The 27989-nt window shown below is 41.3% G+C and overlaps 2 protein-coding genes and 1 long non-coding RNA gene across 4 annotated transcripts; all 3 read left to right on the top strand.

Annotated features, from left to right (window-relative positions):
• The first annotated feature begins 3423 nt into the window (after positions 1-3423).
• On the top strand, positions 3424-4492 carry LOC148202337 (uncharacterized). The gene is made up of 2 exons (XR_015785158.1): positions 3424-3668; positions 3760-4492. It is a non-coding gene; the product is annotated as an uncharacterized LOC148202337 (long non-coding RNA).
• Positions 4493-6249: 1757 nt separating this feature from the next.
• On the top strand, positions 6250-24108 carry LOC148202336 (uncharacterized). The gene is made up of 7 exons (XM_088109598.1): positions 6250-6392; positions 16855-17804; positions 18114-18520; positions 18695-18735; positions 18916-19426; positions 19544-19893; positions 24045-24108. The coding sequence occupies exons 1-7, from the start codon at positions 6250-6252 to the stop codon at positions 24106-24108; spliced, it is 2466 nt and encodes an 821-aa protein (XP_087965724.1).
• A 5-nt stretch (positions 24109-24113) lies between these two features.
• LOC148202335 (putative glucose-6-phosphate 1-epimerase) lies at positions 24114-27889 on the top strand. 2 transcript variants are annotated; one of them, XM_088109992.1, is made up of 8 exons: positions 24114-24719; positions 24904-24978; positions 25444-25500; positions 25583-25746; positions 25905-26039; positions 26657-26759; positions 26984-27083; positions 27199-27889. In XM_088109992.1, the coding sequence occupies exons 1-8, from the start codon at positions 24609-24611 to the stop codon at positions 27405-27407; spliced, it is 954 nt and encodes a 317-aa protein (XP_087966118.1). In that variant the 5' UTR covers positions 24114-24608; the 3' UTR covers positions 27408-27889. The 2 variants fall into 2 exon arrangements, with proteins under 2 accessions (XP_087966118.1, XP_087966119.1); XM_088109993.1 differs by lacking the exon at positions 24114-24719 and adding an exon at positions 25110-25354 and having other exon boundaries at positions 24903-24978.
• Positions 27890-27989: the final 100 nt, after the last annotated feature.

Below are 27989 nucleotides of genomic sequence, written 5' to 3'. Positions count from 1 at the left end.
GGGATAGCATCGCTATGGACTTTGTTACCCATTTGCCACGCACTGTTCGAAGACATGATGCAATATGGGTAATAGTGGACCGATTGACCAAGAGTGCCCACTTCTTGGCAATCGATTTGAGGATGTCTATGGCGAAGTTGGCGCAACTGTATGTTAAGGAAATAGTGAGGTTACATGGGGTACCTTCGAGTATTGTATCAGATAGAGACCCAAGGTTCACATCCAGGTTTTGGCAAACTCTTCAGAGTGAGATGGGAAGCAGACTTCAGATGAGCTCGGCTTATCATCCCCAAACGGATGGACAGTCTGAGCGGACAATCCAATCGCTTGAAGATTTGTTGCGGACTTGCATTTTGGATCACCTAGGGGTATGGGATGAGATATTGCCACTAGTTGAGTTCACTTACAACAACAGCTATCAGACTAGTATCGGCATGGCACCGTTTGAAGCGTTGTATGGGAGGCGCTGTAGAACACCTCTTTGTTGGTTTCAGGATGGAGAAGCAGTTTTGACGGGACCAGAAATAGTTCAGCAGACTACAGAGAAGGTGAAGCTTATACAAGAAAGGATGCGGGCGTCTCAGAATAGACAGAAGTCCTATGCTGATCGGAGGCGCAAGCCGTTAGAATTTGCAGTTGGGGATCATGTGTTCCTACGAGTGACTCCTACTACCGGTGTAGGAAGAGCCATTCGTGCTAGGAAACTATCTCCTAGATATCTTGGTCCTTACCAGATTCTACGACGTGTAGGACCCGTAGCTTATGAGATAACCATGCCACCTCGGTTGGCAAACTTGCATCCAGTGTTCCATGTATCTCAACTCAGAAAATACATGTCTGATCCTTCTCATGTGCTTGAAGTTGACGATGTGCAAGTCAGAGAAGATTTGTCAATTGAAGTGCAACCAATAAAGATTGAGGAGAGTCAAAACAAACAACTTAGAGGAAGAACTGTCAGACTTGTCAAAGTTATCTGGAACAGTGGAACGGGCGACTCTACCTGGGAGTTAGAGGACGAGATGAGAGAAACCTACCCACACTTGTTCTGATAAAGCCTAATTTTCGAGGACGAAAATTTTTGTTGTTGGGGAGAATGTAAAGACCGCACGTCCCACTTTCTTTTGAAAGTGGGAGGGGCGGCTACCTAACAGAGAAGTGGTGGGGAAGGGAGGCACATTCCTGGAAGTGGAAGGGGGCGGCTGCACGATGGAAGTGGGCGGCTGGTTGCACGTTCGTGTAGTGGTGGGGGGCGCTTCAAGTGGCAACAGCAGCTGGTGGATGGTGGGGTCTTCCCACTTTGAAAGTGCTCCAGCCACCAAAGACACCATCATCTCCTTTGTTGGTGGGCATAGCACTGAGGAGTGGCTATGGGGAGCACCATTTCTTCCTTCTTAAAGGTAGAAATCGTGGATTGAAGGGGTTGGATGCTGCATCTGGAGAAGGGAGAGGCTTGCTGCAATTTCGGGAAAAGAAGAATTGGAGTTTTGCTGCAAAAATCTGAAGAGTGAGAGGAGAGCTCTGGAATTTCAAGGAGACCTTGGGAGAGAGATTCAAGATTCAAGGAGGTCTTCAAGAGGTAAGGGGAGCTAGATCCTTTTTTCTGGATTTTATGAACCATGTATGTGTGTACTGAAATCTATAATATAGTGTCGTTGATGAACAAATTTCGTACTTAGAGTGACTTTGTTGTGTATGAATCTGTATGAGTGATGGTAGAATATTGTTGTTGAAGCAAATCTGGGAAGAAGGGGATGAAAATGGGGTTTCTGGTTTCTCTCCGGAAATCTGGTGCGATTCTGCAGAATTCTGCAGATCGCGCGTTCGTCCAATTTGGTGAGCCAAATTGGACGTTCGTCCAAATGGCTCGACCAATTAGTGGTCGGCCAAAATAGCAAGAGCGTTCGGTTTTGTGTTAACGAGCGTTCGTTCGTTTGCAGTGATATATTAGACGTTCGTCCCAACTGTATACAGGAATTAGTAATTTTAGGCGTTCGTCCCTAAATTGATATTTACGTGATCTTGAGCGTTCGGTATTTGGTAATAGAAATTGCAGTCGTTCGTCCTTAACGGATTCTTAAGTTTAATCTTGATCGTTCGACGTTAAGTTGATACTATTAAGTCTGGATCTCTAAACGTTCGGTTTCGGTGTATTAGTCAGCGTTCGGCCTTGGTTAATTGTGATTGTGAGCGTTCGGCCGTTAGTTGGTATTCTTAGGATTGGATTTTGACCGTTCAGTCATAGTTTAATTCTCATTGTGAGCGTTCGGTTTTGGTTTAATTCTGATTGTGAGCGTTCGGTCTTTCCTTGATTCTAATTGTGAGCGTTCGGTCTTGGCTTGATAGTTTTAAGTTTTGGAATTTTGAGCGTTCGGTCTTATTCTGTTGAACGTTCGGTTTTGATAAGGTATTCTCGCTTCTGAGCGTTCGATTTTAATTTGGATTCCTTAGTTTGGATCATAAGCGTTCGTTCATGGATATTTGTGATTGTGAGCGTTCGGCCATAATTGGATATTATAATTTGAAATCTTTAACGATCGGCCTTATAATATTAGTGAGTTTGAGCGATCGTTCTTAACATTGTATTTTCGGATCGCAATGTTGAGCGTTCGGCCTTGAGTAGTATTCTTAGGTTCCAAGGGTTGCGCGTTCGTCCAAGTGTTGAATTTAGTATTGGTGTTCGATGGTTTAGCGTTCGGCCTGATAGTGTAGGATTTGATAACGTTCGTCCAACAGCGTTCGGCCTGGTGATTGATAACGAACGTAAGTCCAAATAGTGTTCGGCCTAGTGGTTGGAAGGTAGTGTTCGTTCAATAAACGTTCGTCCACTGTGCTCGGTGAACAGTGCTCGTCCAAATAGTATTCTGCAAATGTTGGATTTTAAATTCATTTTCTCTTGAATTGAATTACGTGCAAGGTTTGGAAAATATATACTGTGAAGTGATTTATGTGAATGTATGAGGTGTGTTGGATTTACTGTGATAAAATGGATATCTGGTGATTCGGGAGTAACAATATGATTCAGGGACGTAATTCCATGATCCTCATGAGAGGATACATGGTGGTGGACGTAATTCCATGATCCTCAAGGAGAGGATATATGGTGGTGATTTGGGGTGTACAGAATGATTTCATGGTAGCTCATTCTTGAGGGTTTTCCTGACGCTCCAATGGTCTTTCATTCTTAAATAGAGAGGATTGATCATGTGGTGAGGAGTAGCAGGAGGTCCTACTCTTGGAGGCTTCCAGTGCAGCTAATATTTTTTTTTTAATAGGTTCGGAAGTTCTTGTATTTACGGGTTCATTTTAATTGAATCTTTTAATTTTAGAAATGATCAATTGAATCCCTAATTTAACATAATTAAATAATAATACCTTTTCTTTTGAATCCCTAATTTAACATAATTAAATAATAATACATTTTCTTTTAAATACAATGAACGGCGTTAATTTTTTAAACAGGAGACATGCTCACGTATCATTTTATTTGCAGGTGGCAGAGTCTGACCTGAATACATCGACCTCTATGAAGGATATATGAAGGATGTATGAAGGGTGAGGATGACGGGTGAGTTACCGCCCTTTCTATATCACTCACTCTTGCTTCTGTATCTGATTTTCTCCGACAACCAAATCTATGGCTTCCGATTCTTCTCCGAATTTCAACAACGGTTCGTGCCGCTCCTCTCTCTGTCTCGTCTTTCGGTTTTCATTTTCCGAATTTTCTGATTTGTTAATTTATTCAAACCTCCTTTCTGATAGGTCCTTCTTCCCCCGACGACTCCCTTTCCAGCCCCATCAGCAACACCTTCTCTTCTCCGGGAAGTAGGCGCCGCCGCCGCCGCTCCTCCACTCCCTCCGCATTCGCCACTCCGTCGGAGCGCTGATCTCGATTCGCCTCCTCCGAAGCCACCCCAACCGCGCCGCGCTCCCGCTAAGGCGTCGGCGGAGGTGGGCGCGTTCCCGTCACACCTACATCCACAACATATGACGCGGCGGCCTCGTCTGACGGCGGCGATGGCTACGACATGGACGACGCCAGGCCCACCTTTGTGTGGGGCACTAACATAAGGGTGGAAGACGTGAACGATGCTATTCACAGGTTTTTGAGGGACTTTAGGGAAGTGTCTTCGTCGCAGGGCGAGGATGACAGGTTGAACTTGCACACCGAAGGGAAGTATGAGAAATTAGGGATGACGGGTTTAACCGCCTATGCCCTCTACATCAACCTCCTCAACCGCCACGCCTTCTCCTTCTCGTCCAGGAATGGATATGAAGGATGTACTGAAAGAACAAACCTTGTCCCAGGAAGCTTCAGGATCAAACAATTTGGCAAATTTTGAAGGCGAGAAGTGACCATCCTATTTTTAAACCTATTTTTATTGTGGGAATTTCAATTTCTTTTTTTGTGTGCTCTGTCTCAGTATATTAAAAAGAAAGAAAATGGTCAGTGTTTCCGTGCTAAAAGAAAAAAGAAAGAGAAATTGAAAGATAAGCCCGGGATTGCGGTGACAAATCCATTTTGCACACCTCATTGGAAGAAATATCGAACATCTACGCATGCCCTTATAATAGTATGCTGAAGTGATGTGATGCCTCTGTGTTGTGTGTTCTGTGTTTAAGACAAAAGTGTTTTTTTTTTGTTTTTTCTATTGGTTTACATCTTGAGATGGATTCATCCATCACCTTCGATTGTGTTGTGCTGTGTGTTGTGTATGTGACTCTTGACTCTGTCCACCACAGTCCAAAGAAAAAGAGTAGTAATACGGTGACACGCCTACGTGTCACTTACACTCATTTGACACGGTCCACGTCAGCTTTTTTAAAAAAAAAACTGCAAAGTGATGGAGGGTAAAAGTGGAAAAACACCTAGGGTTTGTGTTTTGAGATTCGAAATCCCCATTTGAGTTTTCTTAAGAAACTCGAAATCCCCATTTGAGTTTTCAGATTCGAAATCCCCATCTTTTAGACACCTTAGTCGTTTGATTTTACGGTCCAGGTTTGGTCTTCGGATTTGTGTCGCGCGTTTCGTCTTCGGATTTGTGTCGCGCGTTTCCATCAAGAAACTGGATTTGTGTCGCGCGTTTGGTGTTCGGATTTTACGGTACAGGTTTTTGATTTTTTATTTTCTATTTACGGTACAGATTTGTGTAGTTTTTGTCGCAATGTAATTTTTTTGTACATCGGTTTATTGATGTAGGGTTGTGGGGGACCAATCTCTGATTTTTGGGTTGATGGGAGGTGGGGTTGGTTTGTTGGTGATGTGTTCTATGTTGGAGGCGGGGTTGGGGTTGCTTTGCTGGTAACGTGTTTTATGTAGGAGCTTTATGTGTGGTGCGACAGGAAGCAGAGTAGTAAAAAGGTTGAGTCTTTTGAGTTTCATTTTGACCCTAGGGTGTAGGCGTGATACGGGGTCGGTTTAAAATTGGGGAGGTGGTTTTTTAGACTTTTGAGTTTGTTTTTGTCGCTATGTCGTTGACTGAGGTTGGTTTTTAAGACCCTTTATGCATGCATGAGTTGAGTAACGAGCTGCAGGAAGTGGTTATGTTGTTAATCGTATGTGGTTAATGATTGTGTGGATAGTAGGAAAGCATTAAATACTCTGGGGAAGGGAATACATACATTTGTCATAGGGTAATCATGCAATCTTCAAGTTCACCAACATTTGTAAAATCTAACTCCTGCATCAATTGTCATAGGGTAATACATGCAAAACAATTAATTTCGTAAGAGCTGATTCCACAAGGACACTAGAAACAGAAAAAATGGACAAAGAAACTTTTGGTGTTAATCAAGCACTTAGCTCTATGAAAGAATACTCTATATTTAAATTCATAAATTAGATGAAACCATTCTCTACATAAAATCCAAGGAGTTATAAATAACAGTGGCCAAACACCATATACAAACCACAAACAACATAATCACGCAATATATCTAGGGGCAAACAGGGCACAATGCAAAATGCTAATACAACTGACCAAGAAAGGGCAACCTAGTAGTGATAGAAATAAAATATATGTGATGGATTCCAAAGCAAATTTATCTCTCAGTAAAAAACAGTGGATGCAGGTACATAACATATACAATACATAAATTAAAAATAAAATGGTGCCAGAAGCAAATGTATGAAAAATTCAGGACACCTTAAACTGATGTTCAACTCTCATGACAATATTTCCCTTTTTCTAACGCAAAAAAAATATCATCAAACACAAAATAATTAAGGAACATAGAGGGAGCGAATGCAGCATGGACAGGGAGTTTTCGGACTATAACAAAAAGGGGAATCATTTCAATCAGTTCATGGGAAGTAGCTCCAGCATTGGCGCCAAGACAGTTAGAAACGTTTGCGTTGCATTTCGTGCTGCTGCTGAGCAGAATAACCGTGCTGGGTGGGTGCCATTTTGCAAACTATTCCAATCACTATTCCCTCTGATTTCGTGGAACTTTTTCACTCTCTAGCTCTCCATCGACACTACCCGGCTTTTGCACCAAAGTAGGCAAATATGCCTTCTTTATTACCAAAATAGGCAAAATTTGACCGAAAGTGAAGTCGTGGGGGGCCAAAACGACTTCAAAAGAAGAAGTCGTGCCCCCCCTGCACGACTTCACACTGTTCATAGGTACAGTGTTGAAGTCGTGCATCCCAAAAACGACTTCTGGATCCTGTAATCGATTACATTGATTTGGTAATCGATTACAGAGTGTTGAAACTTTCTGAAAGAATCGCGCGCCCGGGCGCGGACGATCTGTATGTGGACGAGCGTTCACTGAAAATGGACGAGCGTCCACTTCTCCTGCCGAGCGTCCACTGAGCGCATCTCGACGAGCGTCCTCTTAGCTAGATGGACGAACGTCCTCTTAGCTTTCTGGACGAGCGTTCTCTCTGCCTGGCTGGACGAGCGTCCTCTTCTTCCTGGCTGGACGAGCGTCCTCTTCTGCCTGGCTGGACGAGCGTCCTATTCTGCCTGGACGAGCGTCCGCTTCTGCCTGGACGAGCGTCTCTTCCGCCTTGCACCAAAAGTGGACGCTCGGCAGGAGAAGTGGACGCTCGTCCATTTGCATTGAACGCTCGTCCATTTTCAGTCTTGCAGGGGTCAGGATTTCAACATTGTGTAATCGATTACCAAAAAATGGTAATCGATTACAGGACCCAGAAGTCGTTTTTGGGGTGCACGACTTCAACACTGTTGCTATGAACAGTGTGAAGTCGTGCAGGAGGGGCACGACTTCTTCATTTGAAGTCGTTTGGGCCCCTCACGACTTCCCCATTTTCGTAATATGGTTTGAATTTGCCCATTTTGGTAATATTAGAGGCATATTTGCCTACTTTGGTGCAAAAGCCACACTACCCTTTTTCCATTTCTTCTAATCATCTCACACTTCATCCATTTATTGCAATATTCCCTTTTGCAAATAAGCAAACCAAGCCCAAAAACACTAAGGACAGTAAATAATCCTACAAGTTTGCCCAATCCAGAATTTTATCTCTCACGACATTTCCCCCTTTAGTCTAGGGTTTCCGATAATATACCAAAAATAAAAACAAAGATAGACAAATTATGAGAAAAGAACAAAGGAACAACAGTATCATACTTTATATTATTCAAACGGTACAAAGGGGAGAAATAAGAAAGGGGACAAACCTTCCGCGCTCCACATCGACCACGTCCGGTACGAACTTTGCCTTCGGCTACACCTTCGCTGGTACAAACTTTTCCTATCACGTCCAGCCTCCGATGGCAGCAATGGAGTAGGGTTTGTGTTTTCTCCCTCGATCTCTCTCGTTCTCTCGTTATCTCTCGTTCTCTCTCAATCCTAACCCTAGCTCGAACATTTGAAATTTGAAATCCCACACATCCTAAGCCAGCAAGTTAACTCGAGCGTCTTCGAAATTTGAAATCCGGCTTTGTTACCAAAGTAGGCAAAAATGTGGTATTTATTACCAAAGTAGGGCAAAAATTGACTAAAAGTGAAGTCGTGGGGGATCCAAACAACTTCAAATGAAGAAGTCGTGACCCCCCTGCACGACTTCACACTGTTCATAGCAACAGTGTTGAAGTCGTGCACCCCAAAAACGACTTCTGGGTCCTGTAATCGATTACCATTTTTTGGTAATCGATTACACAATGTTGAAATCCTGACCCATGCAAGACTGAAAATGGACGAGCGTTCACTGAAAATGGACGAGCGTCCACTTCTTCTGCCGAGCGTCCACTGAGCGCATCTCGACGACGCTCGTCCAGACAGGCAGAGAGAACGCTCGTCCAGAAAGCTAAGAGGACGTTCGTCCATCTAGCTAAGTGGACGCTCGGCAGGAGAAGTGGACGCTCGTCCATTTTCAGTGAACGCTCGTCCATTTTCAGTCTTGCAGGGGTCAGGATTTCAACATTGTGTAATCGATTACCAAAGAATGGTAATCGATTACAGGACCCAGAAGTCGTTTTTGGGGTGCACGACTTCAACACTGTTGCTATGAACAGTGTGAAGTCGTGCAGGAGGGGCACGACTTCTTCATTTGAAGTCGTTTGGGCCCCTCACGACTTCCCCATTTTCGTAAATTTGGTTGAATTTGCCCATTTTGGTAATATTATAGGCAAATATGCCTAGTTTGGTGCAAAAACCTTTGAAATCCCACACACAGATCCTAAGCCAGCAAGTGAAACGCAACGTTTCATTTACTTTTTTACAAGCCAACTCAGCACAGCAAATGACCAAACTATCCTTCATGATGTTGACAGTTTTCGGGGCCCACCGCGTGTCAAATGAATGTAATTTGCTTTAACCGTGTCAAAGAATCATTTTTGAAAGAAAAAGTAGCTTTCAACCCTGTACTGGAATGGTGTATATTTTATTCTGGTTTTAAATCTTGTACACAAAATTAATGTAGTTTAATTGTCATTAAAAAATGTTTAAATTTTTTAACGGTTTGTACATGTGTACATTTACTTTTCGTATTTCCACGTCCAAGAACTAGATCTCTTCAGCAGCCAACAGACACAGAATTTACAAGACCGGTTTTTGCTCCTTATCTTAAGCTTCTGTAAAAGTTTTATCTCGCCTTCACACAACATTGCCACCAACCATTTGCTGTAGTTTTTTTGGTTTTTCAAATCTTGGGGTTGTTGAAAGTTTTGAACTTTCTTGATTCAATTGCAAGTATGGTGTGAAACCCTAAATAATTAGCAGTAATGATTCCTTGTCACATCCAATTAATACACCCCATAATTCATGCTTATCTCATTAAAACACACTATCAAATCTGCTAAACCCCCTGCTGTGCACTGAAACCGAGCCACCTCATCCTCTGAAACACGCACCACGTCACACCCTTAGTGCATTAAAAACGCACTAAACTCTGCATGCACACACGCCACTTGTCACGTTGGAAGCTTCCAATTCAGAGTTTGGTATGCAGGTGTCAGCTTGGTAGACGTTCGTTCAAACGAACGTGAGTTAAACAAAATCAGATTTCGAAAACTCTTTCTCTCACCTGCACCACTCATCTTCTTCCTCGGCTTTGTTACCAAAGTAGGCAAAAATGTGGTATTTATTACCAAAGTAGGCAAAAATTGACTAAAAGTGAAGTCGTGGGGGGTCCAAACAACTTCAAATGAAGAAGTCGTGACCCCCCTGCACGACTTCACACTGTTCATAGCAACAGTGTTGAAGTCGTGCACCCCAAAAACGACTTCTGGGTCCTGTAATCGATTACCATTTTTTGGTAATCGATTACACAATGTTGAAATCCTGACCCCTGCAAGACTGAAAATGGACGAGCGTTCACTGAAAATGGACGAGCGTCCACTTCTCCTGCCGAGCGTCCACTGAGCGCATCTCGACGACGCTCGTCCAGACAGGCAGAGAGAACGCTCGTCCAGAAAGCTAAGAGGACGTTCGTCCATCTAGCTAAGTGGACGCTCGGCAGGAGAAGTGGACGCTCGTCCATTTTCAGTCTTGCAGGGGTCAGGATTTCAACATTGTGTAATCGATTACCAAAAAATGGTAATCGATTACAGGACCCAGAAGTCGTTTTTGGGGTGCACGACTTCAACACTGTTGCTATGAACAGTGTGAAGTCGTGCAGGAGGGGCACGACTTCTTCATTTGAAGTCGTTTGGGCCCCTCACGACTTCCCCATTTTCGTAAATTTGGTTGAATTTGCCCATTTTGGTAATATTATAGGCAAATATGCCTAGTTTGGTGCAAAAACCTTCTTCCTCAGAACTCACCACAGTCCAAAGAAAAAGTAGCTTTCAACCCTGTACTGGAATGGTGTATATTTTATTCTGGTTTTAAATCTTGTACACAAAATTAATGTAGTTTAATTGTCATTAAAAAATGTTTAAATTTTTTAACGGTTTTTACATGTGTACATTTACTTTTCGTATTTCCACGTCCAAGAACTAGATCTCTTCAGCAGCCAACAGACACAGAATTTACAAGACCGGTTTTTGCTCCTTATCTTAAGCTTCTGTAAAAGTTTTATCTCGCCTTCACACAACATTGCCACCTACCATTTGCTGTAGTTTTTTTGGTTTTTCAAATCTTGGGGTTGTTGAAAGTTTTGAACTTTCTTGATTCAATTGCAAGTATGGTGTGAAACCCTAAATAATTAGCAGTAATGATTCCTTGTCACATCCAATTAATACACCCCATAATTCATGCTTATCTCATTAAAACACACTATCAAATCTGCTAAACCCCCTGCTGTGCACTGAAACCGAGCCACCTCATCCTCTGAAACACGCACCACGTCACACCCTCAGTGCATTAAAAACGCACTAAACTCTGCATGCACACACGCCACTTGTCACGTTGGAAGCTTCCAATTCAGAGTTTGGTATGCAGGTGTCAGCTTGGTAGACGTTCGTTCAAACGAACGTGAGTTAAATAAAATCAGATTTCGAAAACTCTTTCTCTCACCTGCACCACTCATCTTCTTTCTCAGAAACTCACCCTTTCATCTTCTCCAACTTCTCTCTAAAAAACCCTAAACTTCTCTCTACTGTAATCCTTACGGTTCTCCTCCAATCACGTTTTCAGCACCGTAGAAACGTCCGCTGCACTAAGAGCTATCCACTGGACCGAACAGCTTCAAGGACTGAAACTGGTAAGTCCTCTTCCCGTAGTTCGTCCTTAGGTTTCTGGAAAAATAGGGTTTCCAGTGCATGCAAGCATGTAATCTAAGTGTTCTGTATTCTGTGGTTAGATTTTGTTCTGGAAGAGTCAAGAACCTAAGCAAAACGTAGTTGGACGAAGCCATTTTTACATCTAGGACAAGTCTGATTTCCAAGCCGGGTAAGGGAAGCTTATGTGTTTAATTTATACTTGCATGTTGTGTAATCTGGATTGCATGTATTAAAAATATGATGTTTGAGCTGTATGGACGACCATTGTTATTGAATATGATCTCTGGTTTTGATTGATCTGTCATGAACGAGCACTGCTTGTATGTATTATATATGTTGTTGATTTTGATTGAAATGCATGTTGATTCGATTTCGTATGAATGGAGTATGGTTATTGTATAGTTGGAATGATTAAAATGTTGAGATCTATATGATGATGATATTTAAGGTGAATTAAATCTGGAATGAAAGTTATAAAGTTTAGAAATTAGAAATCTGGAAAATTCTGTTAAGGTTGAAAAATCTGAAACTTTAAATCTTCCCTTTGATAAAATGACGCTCGTCATCGTACGGTCATAGACCGTTCGGTTTTCCTTAAAATAACTTAGAATGGGATTCCTTCATTTGGAAAGAATTCTGCTCGTGAACGAGCGTCCCCAATTGAATGTCTGAGCGTTCGTTCAGCTCAGATGTTTATAAATATTTGAAACTTTATAAATAAGTAACGCTCGGTCTTATACTGAGCGTTCGTCCTAAAGAGCGCTCGATTCCATATTGAGCGTTCGTCCTAAAGAGCGCTCGATTCCATATTGAGCGTTCGTCCTAAAGAGCGCTCGGTTCCATATTGAGCGTTCGTCCTAAAGAGCGCTCGGCCTTTTGCCAAGCGTTCGTCATGATTTGTGCTCGGTCATATACCGAGCGTCCGCTTTAATAAAGAGTTCGGTCTTAAACCGAACGTTCGTCAACATCTTTAATTCCTTACTGAACGTAAATAGCGTTCGTCCAAACATTTGAAAAACTTATATTTGCGCGTCCGGTCTTTGACTGGTAGCCTGTTTCCTTTCGAATATAAAGTTCCTTATATATTCAAATATTCTCTTTAATGTCTATTCATCTAAATTGAGATAATCTGACTTCTTAGTATTTAAAAATATTCTGGAGTTGATCTTTTATTCTGAAGTCTTTATGATTTTAAGAAGTTCTTTTAAAATCCGGTTTTAACGTACGTCCTCTTTCTTTTGAAAATTGAACATCCGTCTTTTTCAGAGAGTGGAACAAAGAATGGAAATATTATAAACATGAAATGTCAATGTGTTCGAATACTGTATTAACTGATTATACGATTGTGGAAAATGAACGAGCGTTCCAAGGAGGAACGTCTCAGATGTGTTAAATGTGAAATTTGGTAAAGTATGAACCTGGATAAGTTAAGCCTCGCGGTCCATCCTGATATTCCGTGATACTCCTCTTCAAGTAGAAGGGGGTAGTCATGCGTGGGAATGGCAGGAGGCCCTAGTCCGCTTGAGTACTTTGGACAGATAGGGTTAACCTCGAGTGGCAGCTGTGAGATTAGATCAGTTACTACACCACTCGGGTGCAAGGACGCTTGTAACTACATGGTTCATACAGTCCGGACGGTCTGTCTTATATACGTATTTCTATGATTGCTAATTGATAAGTTACATGTTGTATGTGTGGATTTAAATGTAAATGTATGTGTTGATTGTATAAATTAAATATTATAAGCTTACCCTTGCATTTCCATTGTGTTGTCTACTGTCCATGTACATTCGTCTTGTCAAAATGCAATGATCATCCGTTGTGGGTGTGAGCAGATGGTGGTGCGTCCCTTGAACAAATGCTGGAAGAAGAAAATTTGGATGAAGCTAATCTGGTGGAAGTTGAAGTAAAGGCCGAGCCTTAGAGTGCTCGTTAGATTAGGACTGTAAATGTTAGTGTAGTTTGAACGTTCGGTCAAGTATTTTGTAAGGCCGTTCGTCTTAATCATCTATTCTTCTATTTTGACGTACGTTTTTTTATACATTTAAGAACGTTCGTTTTAGGTTTTCCTTGTATGCGTTTATGCGCGTTCTTTTGTACTGATGCCGTTCGGCTTTTAATCCTATTTTAATGTAAAGACTGTTTATGTTACTGTTAATTGTAATTAATTCTCAATTATGGTAATTACTGTATTTTGGGATGTTACATATGGTCTTGAATGCATACTTCTAAGAAAAGGGTACCTTTCAACTTTTTGAACGCTTCTTCTTCGTCATGTATGTATCTATGTACTTGATGAGCATGTGCTGCCTCGTGTCATTGGATGTGTGAATTTTCTTAACTCATTTCACAGAGGTCATGCATTATTCTGGCTCCTACTGCTGCTTCTCTCTGCATCCAAGACCTGGTGTCGGTTTAGACTTAGAATTCCTGATTCCGGATTGTTGAAGTAAGTAAACTTATTACCAGTGTTTGGTTAATGGGAGATTTATTATTCAGTATTCTCTTGAGATTTATTAGTGTTTGGTTTTGTAAAACCCTATATAATTAGCAAATATAATTCTGTGTTAAATCTTTGATCAAGGCTTATCTTAGTAAAATCCTCTTCAAATCTGCTTTTAATCTCTCTGCTGTGCACTGATATCGAGCCCCATCATTCTCTGAAACACGCACCACGTCACACACTCAGTGCATTAAAAACGCACCAAGCGCTGCATGCACGCATGCCACTTGTCACGATGGAAATTCTAAAGGCAGAAGTGGGAGTGCAGGTGTCATCACGCGAGACGCTAGTTCGTCTGGAATGAGAAGGAACAAAAATGAATTTTCGAAAACCCTTCCATTCACCTGCACCATTCATCTTCTTCCTCAGAAAACCAAACCTCTCATCTTCTCCAGCTTCTCTCTAAGAACCTTCATCTTCTCTCTACCCTTACTCACTTCTTTCAACTCCGATCAGTTTTCTGAAACCATAGAAACGTTCACGGGCCAGTAAGCTTCGTTTTGATCCGAACTTCTTTAGATCCTGTAACCGGTAAGTTTTCCAGCCATACCCTAGTTTTGGAGTTACTATGAACACTGTTTCAGTTGCATGCAAAGGATAAAAATCTGAGTTTCTGAGTTTTCTTTGGTTAGACTTAGTTAAGGAGCGTAAGGAAGAGCTTAACGGGTAGAAAGCCCTAGTTGGACTGATTCAAGTATACTGTTAAACGTTCACTGCAATCTGGGTAAGGGAAGCTTATATGTTTAATTTGTACTCGTTTGTTGTGAAATCTGGATTGCATGTGTGAAAAATATGAAGTTGAGCTGTTATGAATGGTTACTGATATCTGATATGAATTCTGGTTTGGATGGATCTGTCATGAACGAACACTGCTTGTATGAATTATATTTGATGTTGAATTTGATTTAAATGCATGTTGATTTGATTATGTATGAATGGAGTATGGTTATTATGTGGTTGGAATGATTAAAATGTCGAAATCTGTATGATGAGAATGTTTGAGGTGAATTAAATCTGGAAATGAAAGTATAAAGTTTATAAATTTGAAATCTGGAAAATTCTGTTAAGCTTGTGAAAATCTGAAATTTTAGATCATTCCCTTTGCTAAATGACGCTCGTCACTGTACGGTATTAGACCGTTCGGTTTTCATTAAAATAACTTAGATTGGAATTCTTTCATTTGGAAAGAATTCTGCTCGAGAACGAGCGTCCCCATTTTTGTGAATGAGTGTTCGGTTCAGCTCAGTATAGATAAATATTTGAAACTTTATAAATACGTGACGTTCGGCCTTAAGTCGAGCGTTCGTCCTCAATGACGTTCGGCCTTAAGTCGAGCGTTCGTCCTTAATGTTGTTCGACCTTGTGTCGAACGTTCGTTTTACAGAGCGTTCGTCATTATATTGAACGTTCGTCCCAATTGGCGCTCGGTCTTATACCGAAGCGTTCGTCCTAGATAGCGCTCGGTTTATACCAAGCGTTCGTTCTGATTTGTGCTCGGTCATTGACCCAGCGTTCGTCCAAGGAGGGTTCGGTTTTATAACTGAACGCTCGTCCTTATCATTGAATTCTGAGCGAACGTAACTGGCGTTCGTCCAAATTGTTAATTAACGTTCGTTCGTTGACTGGCAGTGTTGTTTTTCTGAAATCAAATCATATTTGGTTGTGTATCTAAATATTTTCTTACTGACTGTATCCTTTGGATTCTACCTGGAGTCTTTATACTTAAAATTTTTCTAAGTATCATCCATATCTTCTAAGATCAGTACCTTCAAAATTTTTAGTGTTGAAACGTATTAAGTGGATAAATGGTTCGTTTCTTTTGTTCAGAAACGAGGATGTAGGAGTACTGTAACATGTTAGTCCCTATTGATTGAGTGATGAACGTTCGTGAATTTAAGAGAGTGGAACACAGAATGAAAATGTGAATATGAGAAATGTTTAATATGGACGAATGATATTTTGAACGAATTATTGGAAATGGATTTTAACGAGCGTTCCAAGGAGGAACGTCTCAGATATGATTGATTATTGAAGTTTTGTAAAGTATGACTGTGGGCATGCTAATGCTGGCTTGGTCCATCCTGATATTCCGTGATACTCGTCTTCACGTAGAAGGGAGTACTCATATGTGGGAATGGCAGGAGGCTCTATTCCTTAGGGGTACTTTGGATAGAGTTAACCTCGAGTGGCAGCTGTCGAGTGCAATACAGTTACCACACCACTCGGGTGCAAGGACGCCTGTAGCTACACGGTTCATACAGTCCGGACGGTCTGTCTTTTATATACGTATCTATATGATTGTGGATTGATAAGTTTACATGTTGTTTGAGTGGATTGAATGGTAAATGTATGTGATGATTGTATAAATTAAATATTATAAGCTTACCCTTGCATTTCCATTGTGTTGTCTTGTATATGTACCTCCGTCTTGTCAAATGCAATGATCATCCGTTGTGGATGTGAGCAGATGATGGTACGTCCCTTGAGGAAGTGCTGGAAGAAGAAAATTTGGATGAAGCTAATCTGGTGGAAGTTGAAGTAAAGGCCGAGCCTTAGAGTGCTCGTTAGAATAGTACTGTGCGTGTTAGTATAGTATGAACGTTCGGCCAATTATTTTGTAAGGCCGTTCGTCTTAACCATCTCTGACTGTATTTTGTCGTACGTTAGTGAATTTATCTAAGAACGTTTACTCTTGGTTTCATTCGTATGCGTTATACGCGTTTCCTATACTGATGCCGTTCGGCTTTTGTTTCTGGATTAATGCAAAGACTGTTTATAATTACTGTTAATTGTAATTAATTCTGATTTATGGTGATTACTGTATTTTGGGATGTTACATTAGTGGTATCAGAGCAGTTTTGTTCTTTTAAGGAACACTGTAGGTTATGAGTGCACTACGTTTTTGCTGTGTGCTTATTATGTGTTAATGAGTTATTGTTTTAACTCTCGAACTTTACTAACGCTCGTTTTTCTCTAATCCAGAGAACTAATGGCGCCTAGACTTCCTCCTCCTCCCCAACCGAATGAGTCCGATACGTCCAGCAACACTAGGTTGTTGGAAACCGTAGTTGAACGACTGCATCAACAGAACACCACGTTGCTGGAGCAAAACGCTACTCTGATGCAGCAAAACCAAGCTGCTATGCAAGGCTTGGAGGCCTCGCGTGTAAATTCTGAAAACACGCAAAGGCAATTGATGGAGATCTTGGCTGTCACTAGAGGTGCGCCTGGAGCTTCTTCTTCTAACGCTGCCCCGCCTACTGCAGAATGGAGTTTGGAGAGCTTTCTTCAACATCATCCTTCCAAGTTTAATGGAAAATGCCTTCCTGATGAGGCAGATCATTGGCTGCGGGACATTGAGAAGATTTATAATGCAAAGAGGTGCCAGGACGACAACAGATTGGCGTTTACTGAGTACTTGTTGACTGGTGAGGCCAGCCACTGGTGGACGAGTGTGAAGGCTATCCTGACCGACACTCATGCTCCTATCACATGGGAGGTTTTCAGAAACAAATTTTATGAAGAGTATTTCCCAGACAGCGTTCGCTATGCTAAGGAAGTAGAGTTTCTTCAGTTGGTGCAAGGGGGAAAATCTGTATCAGAGTACACCAATGCTTTCAAACAGTTGTTGAGGTTTAATACTATGGCCACTAGTGAAGAGTGGCAGTGTAGGAAATTTGAGAATGGATTAAGGAGCGACTTGAAGGTGTTGATATCAAGTTTATGCATTCGGTCATTTCCTGCCATGGTGGAAAGAGCCAAGGTACTGGAGAAGAATATGGCAGAAGTGGAACGACAAAAGAAGCAGCCACAGGTGACTAGAGGACCGATTGTATCCAGGGGTACTGCCAACATGAGAAGTACTCCTTACGCTCGTCCAAGTCAGTCAAATGCAAGTGGATCACGAGCGTTGATCACTGCCGGGCAGCCAGGAAGCGTTACTTGTTTCCAGTGTGGAGGACCACACTATCGTTCGTCTTGCCCTCAACTTATGGGAGGAAAATTCTGCACTCGATGTAGAAGAAGTGGGCACTTGGAGAGTGAGTGCAACATGGGTGGACGAGCTGTGTTGAGGCCACCGAATGCTGGCAGAAATCAGGCTAGAGGAGGACGAGCCCAAGCAGCTGGACGCGTGTATGCGATTACTGGTGCAGAGGCAGCCAATTCAGGTACACTCATCATCAGCACCTGCCTTGTGTTTGGTACCTCTTGTTGCGTGTTGTTTGATTCGGGAGCAACGCATTCCTTCATCTCGAAGGCGTGCGTTTGCAAACTGGGATTAGAAGTGAGGGAAATGTCTTTTGATCTGGTGGTGTCAACACCAGCAGCGGGAGAGGTTAGGACGTCCACTATGTGCGTCCGGTGTCCTGTTGAAGTAGAAGGGCGTAAGTACAAGGTTAACCTCATCTGCCTACCTCTACAAGGTTTGGAGGTGATTCTAGGAATGGATTGGTTGGCTACCAATCACATTCTCATAGATTGTGGGAAGAAAGAGTTGGTGTTTCCGGAAGAAGAGAGTGAAGAGTTGAATGTAACGCTCGGCCAGTTAAAGGAGGATATAATGGAAGGTGCGAGCTGCTTCTTGATCTTGACACATGAAGATCAAGAGCTTGGAGAATTGAGGCGTGAACGAACGTCCGTCATGGGCAGTAAAGAACGAACGTTAATTATGGAGGAGTTTTCAGACGTTTTTCCAGAAGAAATTCCAGGGTTGCCTCCTGTGCGTGAGGTGGAATTCACCATAGACCTGGTGACCACGGCAGCCCCTATATCTGTTCAACCTTACCGAATGGCGCCTGCAGAATTGGTTGAACTTAAGAAGCAGATTGAAGAGCTCTTGGACAAACAATTTATCAGACCGAGCGTGTCACCATGGGGAGCGCCTGTGCTCTTGGTGAAAAAGAAGGATGGTAGCTCTCGTTTGTGCATAGATTACAGACAATTGAACAAGCTGACCATCAAAAACAAGTACCCCTTACCAAGGATAGACGACCTGCTGGATCAATTGCATGGGGCCACTGTGTTCTCGAAAATTGACTTGCGGTCTGGATATCATCAGATTAGAGTGAAGGAGGATGACATTCAGAAGACTGCTTTTAGGTCTCGTTATGGACACTACGAGTATGTAGTGATGCCGTTCGGTGTGACAAACGCTCCAGCCATCTTCATGGATTACATGAACCGCGTGTTTAGACCTTACTTGGACAAGTTTGTGGTCGTTTTTATAGATGATATACTCATCTACTCTAAGACCAATGACGAACATGAAGAACACTTAAGGGCAGTGCTGAGCATATTGAGGGAGAAGGAGTTGTATGCTAAACTGTCCAAGTGTGAATTCTGGATGGAGGAGGTGCAGTTTCTTGGACATATTGTGTCCGCTGGAGGGATCTCGGTAGATCCAGCAAAGGTACGTGCAGTTATGGAATGGGAACGTCCGCGTTCAGTCACGGAGGTGAGAAGCTTCGTTGGTCTTGCGGGCTACTATAGGCGTTTCATTGAAGGGTTTTCCAAGATAGTAGCACCGCTGACACAGCTTACAAGGAAGGACCAGCCTTTTGTTTGGACTGACTTGTGTGAGGAACGTTTCCAGGAGTTGAAAGTGAAGTTAACGAGCGCTCCTGTACTGGTCATTCCGGACACGTCCAAGCCCTTTGAAGTTTACTGTGATGCATCTCATCAAGGGTTGGGCTGTGTGCTTATGCAGGAGAAGCGGGCAGTAGCGTACGCATCTCGCCAATTGAAAATTCATGAGAGGAACTACCCCACACACGACCTGGAACTGGCAGCGGTTGTGTTCGCATTGAAGATTTGGAGGCATTACCTATACGGATCCACATTCCAAGTCTTCAGTGACCACAAGAGCCTCAAGTATTTATTTGATCAAAAGGAATTGAACATGAGGCAGAGGCGTTGGTTGGAATTTCTGAAAGACTATGAGTTTGAGCTGTTGTATCATCCTGGGAAGGCCAATGTGGTGGCGGACGCACTAAGCAGGAAGGCAGTGCATGTCTCGGTTATGATGGTGAAAGAGTTAAGCTTAGTGGAGAGCTTTAGGGATTTAAGGTTGCAGTTTGAGTTAGAACCGAGCAGCATCAAGTGCTGCAACCTTAGAATATCAAGTAATGTGTTTGATCGAATCTGGAAGAAGCAGCGTGAGGATGAAGATCTGGTGAAGATATTAAACGCGCTGGTTTCAAATAAAGATAAGGACTTCAACACAGGAACGGACGGCATGCTGCGTTACAAGGGTAGGACGTGCGTTCCTAACGATGGCGAGCTGAAGCGGATTATTTTGGAGGAAGCTCATCACAGTCGTCTTAGCATGCACCCTGGCATGACTAAGATGTATCAAGACCTACGAAAATCGTTTTGGTGGCCTGGAATGAAGAGTGATGTAGCACGATTTGTAGCGTCTTGCTTAACTTGCCAGCGTGCTAAGGCCGAACACCAACGACCAGGTGGTTTGCTTCAACCACTGGAAATTCCTGAATGGAAGTGGGACAGCATTTCCATGGACTTCGTGACTCATCTACCACGAACGGTGAGGAATCATGATTCAATCTGGGTGATCGTGGACAGATTAACGAAGAGCGCACACTTCTTGGCCGTGAACCTGAAGATGTCAATGACTAATTTGGCCAAGTTGTATATTAATGAGATTGTTCGTCTGCATGGAGTACCTTCAAGCATAGTTTCTGACCGAGACACGAGATTCACCTCTCGGTTTTGGCAATCTTTACAAGGTGAATTGGGAAGCAAGCTGCAGATGAGTTCAGCATATCATCCGCAAACGGACGGTCAATCCGAACGTACTATTCAGACGCTAGAAGACCTACTGAGGACGTGCGTCCTAGATCACTTAGGCGCATGGGATGAGGTGCTGCCTCTTGTGGAATTCACGTATAACAACAGCTTTCAAGCTAGCATTGGGATGGCGCCGTTTGAAGCTCTCTATGGGAGGAAGTGCAGAACGCCACTTTGCTGGTTCCAAGAGGGAGAGAACGTGCTAACTGGACCTGAACTCATCCAGCAAACAACCGAGAAGGTTAAATTGATCCAAGATAGATTAAAGACGTCCTTGAGCAGGCAGAAATCCTATGCGGATAGAAGAAGAAGACCATTGGAATTCGCTGCAGGTGATCATGTATTTTTGAGGCTGAATCCGATCACTGGAGTAGGCAGAGTTGTTCGTCCAAAGAAGCTGTCTCCCAAGTTCATAGGGCCGTATCAAATATTGAAGAAGATTGGACCAGTAGCCTATGAACTCGCATTGCCTCCTCAGCTATCAAATCTGCATCCAGTCTTCCATGTGTCTCAGCTTAGGAGATACATAGCTAATCCTTCTCATGTCTTGGAGCTGGAAGACATTCAACTGCGTCCAGACCGAACGTTGGAGCTACAACCAGTCCGCATTGAAGATGAACGCACCAAGCTACATAAAGGAAAAGACATTCGTTTGGTGAAGATAGTGTGGGACGCTAAGACTGGAGATTCAACGTGGGAAGTGGAGAGTGCAATGAAGGATTTGTATCCGCACTTATTTGCTTGTAATTTCTGAATTTTCGAGGACGAAAATTTTTGTAGTTAGGGAGAATGTAAAACCCTATATAATTAGCAAATATAATTCTGTGTTAAATCTTTGATCAAGGCTTATCTTAGTAAAATCCTCTTCAAATCTGCTTTTAATCTCTCTGCTGTGCACTGATATCGAGCCCCATCATTCTCTGAAACACGCACCACGTCACACACTCAGTGCATTAAAAACGCACCAAGCGCTGCATGCACGCATGCCACTTGTCACGATGGAAATTCTAAAGGCAGAAGTGGGAGTGCAGGTGTCATCACGCGAGACGCTAGTTCGTCTGGAATGAGAAGGAACAAAAATGAATTTTCGAAAACCCTTCCATTCACCTGCACCATTCATCTTCTTCCTCAGAAAACCAAACCTCTCATCTTCTCCAGCTTCTCTCTAAGAACCTTCATCTTCTCTCTACCCTTACTCACTTCTTTCAACTCCGATCAGTTTTCTGAAACCATAGAAACGTTCACGGGCCAGTAAGCTTCGTTTTGATCCGAACTTCTTTAGATCCTGTAACCGGTAAGTTTTCCAGCCATACCCTAGTTTTGGAGTTACTATGAACACTGTTTCAGTTGCATGCAAAGGATAAAAATCTGAGTTTCTGAGTTTTCTTTGGTTAGACTTAGTTAAGGAGCGTAAGGAAGAGCTTAACGGGTAGAAAGCCCTAGTTGGACTGATTCAAGTATACTGTTAAACGTTCACTGCAATCCGGGTAAGGGAAGCTTATATGTTTAATTTGTACTCGTTTGTTGTGAAATCTGGATTGCATGTGTGAAAAATATGAAGTTGAGCTGTTATGAATGGTTACTGATATCTGATATGAATTCTGGTTTGGATGGATCTGTCATGAACGAACACTGCTTGTATGAATTATATTTGATGTTGAATTTGATTTAAATGCATGTTGATTTGATTATGTATGAATGGAGTATGGTTATTATGTGGTTGGAATGATTAAAATGTCGAAATCTGTATGATGAGAATGTTTGAGGTGAATTAAATCTGGAAATGAAAGTATAAAGTTTATAAATTTGAAATCTGGAAAATTCTGTTAAGCTTGTGAAAATCTGAAATTTTAGATCATTCCCTTTGCTAAATGACGCTCGTCACTGTACGGTATTAGACCGTTCGGTTTTCATTAAAATAACTTAGATTGGAATTCTTTCATTTGGAAAGAATTCTGCTCGAGAACGAGCGTCCCCATTTTTGTGAATGAGTGTTCGGTTCAGCTCAGTATAGATAAATATTTGAAACTTTATAAATACGTGACGTTCGGCCTTAAGTCGAGCGTTCGTCCTCAATGACGTTCGGCCTTAAGTCGAGCGTTCGTCCTTAATGTTGTTCGACCTTGTGTCGAACGTTCGTTTTACAGAGCGTTCGTCATTATATTGAACGTTCGTCCCAATTGGCGCTCGGTCTTATACCGAAGCGTTCGTCCTAGATAGCGCTCGGTTTATACCAAGCGTTCGTTCTGATTTGTGCTCGGTCATTGACCTAGCGTTCGTCCAAGGAGGGTTCGGTTTTATAACTGAACGCTCGTCCTTATCATTGAATTCTGAGCGAACGTAACTGGCGTTCGTCCAAATTGTTAATTAACGTTCGTTCGTTGACTGGCAGTGTTGTTTTTCTGAAATCAAATCATATTTGGTTGTGTATCTAAATATTTTCTTACTGACTGTATCCTTTGGATTCTACCTGGAGTCTTTATACTTAAAATTTTTCTAAGTATCATCCATATCTTCTAAGATCAGTACCTTCAAAATTTTTAGTGTTGAAACGTATTAAGTGGATAAATGGTTCGTTTCTTTTGTTCAGAAACGAGGATGTAGGAGTACTGTAACATGTTAGTCCCTATTGATTGAGTGATGAACGTTCGTGAATTTAAGAGAGTGGAACACAGAATGAAAATGTGAATATGAGAAATGTTTAATATGGACGAATGATATTTTGAACGAATTATTGGAAATGGATTTTAACGAGCGTTCCAAGGAGGAACGTCTCAGATATGATTGATTATTGAAGTTTTGTAAAGTATGACTGTGGGCATGCTAATGCTGGCTTGGTCCATCCTGATATTCCGTGATACTCGTCTTCACGTAGAAGGGAGTACTCATATGTGGGAATGGCAGGAGGCTCTATTCCTTAGGGGTACTTTGGATAGAGTTAACCTCGAGTGGCAGCTGTCGAGTGCAATACAGTTACCACACCACTCGGGTGCAAGGACGCCTGTAGCTACACGGTTCATACAGTCCGGACGGTCTGTCTTTTATATACGTATCTATATGATTGTGGATTGATAAGTTTACATGTTGTTTGAGTGGATTGAATGGTAAATGTATGTGATGATTGTATAAATTAAATATTATAAGCTTACCCTTGCATTTCCATTGTGTTGTCTTGTATATGTACCTCCGTCTTGTCAAATGCAATGATCATCCGTTGTGGATGTGAGCAGATGATGGTACGTCCCTTGAGGAAGTGCTGGAAGAAGAAAATTTGGATGAAGCTAATCTGGTGGAAGTTGAAGTAAAGGCCGAGCCTTAGAGTGCTCGTTAGAATAGTACTGTGCGTGTTAGTATAGTATGAACGTTCGGCCAATTATTTTGTAAGGCCGTTCGTCTTAACCATCTCTGACTGTATTTTGTCGTACGTTAGTGAATTTATCTAAGAACGTTTACTCTTGGTTTCATTCGTATGCGTTATACGCGTTTCCTATACTGATGCCGTTCGGCTTTTGTTTCTGGATTAATGCAAAGACTGTTTATAATTACTGTTAATTGTAATTAATTCTGATTTATGGTGATTACTGTATTTTGGGATGTTACAGGTTTTTCTTCCTTAATTTGAATTTTCCTGAAGAAATTATGGTGATTGTATTCTGCTTATATTAAAGAAAATTTTAATTTTATTACAGCTGTAATATATGTATGTGTGTGTATGTATATGTATGTATGCGTGCGTGATTTATTTATTTACTGATAGTTATTATGTTTTTTCAGTGTTTAATTGTCTTTTTCTGCTGTGAATCTGACAAGTTTTAAGGACATGTTTGGATGTGTACCAGGTAGATTGGTATTCAATTGCTAAATGTTCAGTGTAATGTTTCTGCTCTTGGCTTTCTGGAGTTTTCGTGGAATTCTATCACACATTCCAGATTCTTGTTTAAATAGGTCTATTGTTCCGTAGATCTGAATCATACCAGTGAGAAGAAATTTTCAGTGAAATTGGGTGTTGGGATTTTGGATTTAACTGACGAGGAGGCTAATTCACGTGTTTGTTACGGTATAGGTGTGAGGTGGAGACCCCTTCAATCCTCTGGCATTTGCATGTTCCGAATTTGAAAAGCTTAATAGGATTTTGCTGAAGAAATTGAGGATCTGCATTAATTTGAATGGGGCATTCTGCAGCCGTATGGGACTATAGAGCAGCAACTGAAATTACAAAGGACTGGAATGGAATTGATCAAGTTCTGCTTCGGACCCCAAGGTGTTCTTCGGCACGGGTGAGAAATTGTTCATTGCAAAACTGGTGTCGGTTTTAACATTTGGTAAAGTTATGATTTTAAAATTTACTATGACATCCAATGCGAATTCTTGATGTGGATAACTTGGTCTGTAAAGATATTTGTAGTTTGAGTAATTTAATTACTACGATTACTTAGATTAACTGTTTTTTCTCGAAATTAGGTAAGCTTACATGGGGCGCAGGTCACTTCATGGCGGAATGAGCACGGGGAAGAACTTCTATTCACAAGCAGCAAGGTATGTCTTTCAATTTTGATTGAAAATCAATTTGTACATTTTAAATTATATGAATTTTGTTAGTTGTCAGCGCTGATAAGGAAAACATGTCAATATTTCATAATCTTGCTTTCTGAACATTTTCATTTTAGGATAATCTGCATTATATTGCAACTGGCATGTGAAGGGCATTGGCCCAAATAATCAATAAATTTAAGAAGAGTTTGGATTTTGATGAATCATAGTATTCTATGCTGTCCATCAATCACATCGATGCAAGAGAAAAACAGGGAAGAATGGTGCATTGTAGTGCTTTTGTCCTTTGGAACCACTGGGGTTGAATACTGGTATAATGAAAAACTTTGACGGCAAAACCAACTTCTTAACTGATGCTTTTGTAGGAACACAGAACTTTAATCAATTATACTTTTTAAAGAGGCAAGTAGTAATAACTAACTGTTTTGTTTCCTTTTCCATTATCTGTAGGCAATTTTCAAGGCTCCAAAAGCAATTCGAGGAGGAATTCCCATGTGTTTTCCACAGGCAAGCTTATTCCTTTTCACGTTCATTTTATATAACTTGTAACATGCATACTTACATATCTTGAGCTGAATTTGTTTCACAGTTTGGAAACTGTGGATCGCTGGAGCAGCATGGTTTTGCAAGAAATAGAATGTGGGCAATTGATGAAAACCCTCCTCCTCTTCCTGGGAATGACTCCAGTGGGAAATCCTTCATTGACCTGGTGCTAAAATCATCTGAAGAAGATATGAAGTGCTGGCCACACAGGTATGAATAGCATGATGTGACAGTATAACAGGGATATCCACTCTCCATGTGTTTGATAATTTGAATCTGGCATATATGCACTCGATATTACTTTTTCCTGTGTTTGGCAGTAAATTTCAAGCAGTAGTAATCTAACGATTGTTTAATAATTGTACCAGTTTTGAATTCCGTCTTCGGGTGTCTCTTGCAGCAGATGGGGACCTGACTTTGATATCTAGAGTCAGGAATATAAATGGCAAGCCATTTAGTTTCTCATTCGCGGATCACACATACTTATTGGTTTCTGACATTAGGTATGGATAATTCTTTGTTGTACTTGGTCTGCATTCCCTTTTCTGAGTGTGTGGGATGATGTCCAACCATCATTTTTCTTTTCCATAGTAAATTGATTGCTGAACACTTGATGGGAGTTTTATTAGCACTAATGGTACTTCCTTGTTCAATATTTATAGTAGACAAATATATTTGGTTTTTGTTCTGAAACGTGTAGTTTCTGCATTTGCTGAATGCTTTAAATTGTGGGATTTTAACATTCAAGCAGATCTTAGAGGACTGTTTCTCTTCTTTAGAAACTAATAACAACTTACACTCTAATCATTTGAAACTAGCATGGATACTCTATATATTAGGTGGATTCTTCTCCGAATACTGGAATTATGAGTTTTATTCATGTCAGTTATCGGGAAATATGTAAACAAGTGATCAGTCGTAATGAAAGTACAAAGTTCTTACACAGCCTATAGAATTTGTAAGCATTTGAAGCAAACTACTGTTTGCAATGCTTGTTACCTATATAGATTCTTGTTTACATATTTTTACTTGAACTACCTCTCTTTTGATTGTTTTAGAACAGGAAATTTTATTTTAAGATTGACGATCATTATTAACGTCACATTAACAATTTTTATAGTGAGATAAGGATTGAAGGTCTGGAGACACTGGACTACCTAGACAACCTTTTCAAAAAAGAACGATTTACTGAACAAGGAGATGCAATAACATTTGAATCTGAGGTAAACCCTTCTAGGTTATATTGATGTTAACAAAATGTAGACATTTATAGTTCCATGCTGCAATTTAAGCTATTACTTCAGGTTGAGATAAATAGAGCACTATATTCCTGGCCTATGCTGCAGTTTTGTCAATCACACACAGTATCCACTACTAAAGTCTTTTGGTTTTGACACAATGAAGGCTAATGAAGATGTTTTTAATATCCATACTTCCTTCATGGCAGGCGGATCGAGTTTATCTTAGCTCTCCAAACATAATTGCAGTGCTAGATCATGAGAAGAAGCGAACATTTGTTATAAGGAAGGAAGGTCTCCCTGATGTTGGTAAGCTCTAAGTAGCAAATTTTTTCCACAAACAAAATACAAACGTAGATAAGGTTTCGAGTTGTAGAAAATATAAAATCAGTCCTTTTCATCTTAACTTTTATGGTGTGTTCAGCTGTGTGGAATCCATGGGAAAAGAAATCAAAATCCATGGTAGATTTTGGTGATGAAGAGTACAAACAGATGCTTTGTGTTGACGGGGCGGTGATAGAGAAACCGGTGAGCTTGAAGCCGGGAGAGGAATGGACCGGTCGGCTGCAGCTATCAGTTGTGCCATCAAGTTTTTGCAGTGACCGTCTTGGTCTTGACAGAAGTGGTCTTTGAGGAATTGTACAAAATGGGTCTGAGTTAATGCTGCTACTACATCCAGCAATGTAGCAGCATCTAGTTGTAGAAATAGTGCTGTTCAGTAGGAGTGTCAGGTTTTATGTTGTTATGATCTTAGGCTAGAAATAGTGCTTTATAGAGGCCTATGTTTTTTGTGAGAATGGCTTTCAAGTGTTACCAGGTCATTAGTCAGTTGGTTCCTTCCGTTCTGCTATGGATGCTCCTTCTTTAAGCATTAGATTTGTTGAGTTGGTGCCGAGTTTATTCTCTCCATGGATTTGATGATATGTTCCACGGCATGGATAATTTAGCTTTGGTGTTCCAATTTGCTTATATTGGATGGTTACGGCTATGATCTGCCTCTCATGACAGAGATAAAACGAGTGATTAGTGGACAATGTGATCATGCATCTTTTTTTGGCATTTTCCATTTTACAGTGATACGTGCATAATTCAATAACCTTCACATAAATTTTGTATACTCTCACTGTTTTTATTTCATGGTTAGTTGGCTGAATTATGCTATAAATGGCTTTTAAAGTAATCTAGAAGTCAATATTTTTATTATAAATGATGTTT

Source organism: Vigna umbellata, chromosome 3 (assembly GCF_029865625.1).
Source record: "Vigna umbellata cultivar VRB3 chromosome 3, Vumbellata_1.0, whole genome shotgun sequence".
Lineage (NCBI taxonomy): Eukaryota > Viridiplantae > Streptophyta > Magnoliopsida > Fabales > Fabaceae > Vigna > Vigna umbellata.
Note: the sequence above shows the minus strand (reverse complement) of the source record. Positions and strands in the feature narration are given on the sequence as shown.